Source organism: Aphanomyces astaci, assembly GCF_000520075.1.
Source record: "Aphanomyces astaci strain APO3 unplaced genomic scaffold supercont1.713, whole genome shotgun sequence".
NCBI lineage: Eukaryota > Oomycota > Saprolegniomycetes > Saprolegniales > Verrucalvaceae > Aphanomyces > Aphanomyces astaci.
Genome location: NW_009798976.1, coordinates 1 through 1,266, shown reverse-complemented (window position 1 = coordinate 1,266; position 1,266 = coordinate 1). Strand labels below are relative to the sequence as shown.

At 50.6% G+C, this 1,266-nt stretch overlaps 1 protein-coding gene across 1 annotated transcript; it reads left to right on the top strand.

Moving 5' to 3' along the window:
• Positions 1 to 273: 273 nt before the first annotated feature.
• H257_19508 (hypothetical protein) lies at positions 274 to 789 on the top strand (the record flags this gene model as incomplete). Its single annotated transcript, XM_009848649.1, has 4 exons — positions 274 to 339; positions 395 to 505; positions 549 to 599; positions 668 to 789. Coding segments are annotated over 4 exons (348 nt in total), but the record flags the coding sequence as incomplete, so codon positions are not given.
• Between the last annotated feature and the right edge of the window lie 477 nt (positions 790 to 1,266).

Sequence of the window (1,266 nt, the reverse complement as noted above, 5' to 3'; positions counted from 1 at the left end):
GCCATGAATACTTTATGAAGGTAAAGGCTACAACTACGGGTCTACAAGCACCCGTGCGACTGAGGGTGGCTGAATGCCTGGGCTTCTCAACGAACACGATCAACCGAATCATAATGGAGTGGCGGCGCGACAGACCCATCCTTTGGAGAAGGAAAATCGCAAGTCGAGAGACCCGATAGGGGGCATCGTCCGCGCTCGATCACAGAAACCTACTCGGGCGAGATACGTGAGTTTATACTCAACGCCAACACCAACTGCGTACCCGTAACTGCTATGGCCACCTGCAACTACCTCGACGACAAAGACGACTTGCCCGCTGCCGTCCGTACCATGCGGCGGGTCCTCCGGCGCCTTGGCTACAGCTTTCTTAAGCGACGAAGCCGATGCTATCTAGCAGAGTCAACCGCCAACGTGGCTTTCAGGGTTTCGCAAGAAGTTGTCCAACCGGACATTGAGTGGTTCGCCTGTTGTACCCGAAGTGTTCTTGGACGAGTCCTACTGCAATGTCAACCACGCCCCGCCGAAACCTTGGGTGGATGATACGATAGAACGCCGTACCTGAAGTGGAAAATGCCGCCGCATCTGCATCGTTGGCGCCGGTGTGATCTTGTCAAGACACGGTCTCCGTGGCAAGTGGGTGCCGAGCTCTCTGAATCTTTGTCCATAGGATCGAAAACCTAAGCGCAAACATGACGAAGAGCAAGAAGTCGACGATGATTACCACGGCAACCTTAACAGCGTGTTGTTCGAGCAGTGGTTCGAGGGTCATTGCCAAATCCTCCGCGACAAGTACGGCCCCTGTAATATTCACATGGATGGCGCAAGCCAAGCACCATCGTTGTGTCATTTACATCATAAAAGCACATGGTTCAATGCGGCGATATGTCAGTCGTTAGCTGCTCCAGCATGCTCCAGGATAACTCCTACCGGCAAAACCAGCCGCTAGCGTAGTTGCACGGGTGGGGAAATTGATTTGTTCAACTGGTCTTTGAAAGCCGATGGCAGCGATACTGTTGTACATTAGATTCGGTGCGAATTTCGGGACCTGCCCAATCGAAATCTCGCACTGAAAATTACTTCGAAGTACTATTAGTAGTTGGATATTTCTTTTCGCTGATTGGCTACATCTTCCATTGAGTACTACGTAGTACTTCACAGTGAAGTACTAGTACTGTACTCGTATTTGGTAGCCAATCAAATCAATCATATGTCGCAACGAGACGGGGCAGAATTCAGAATTTTGATCCATATATACTAACGTTAGTC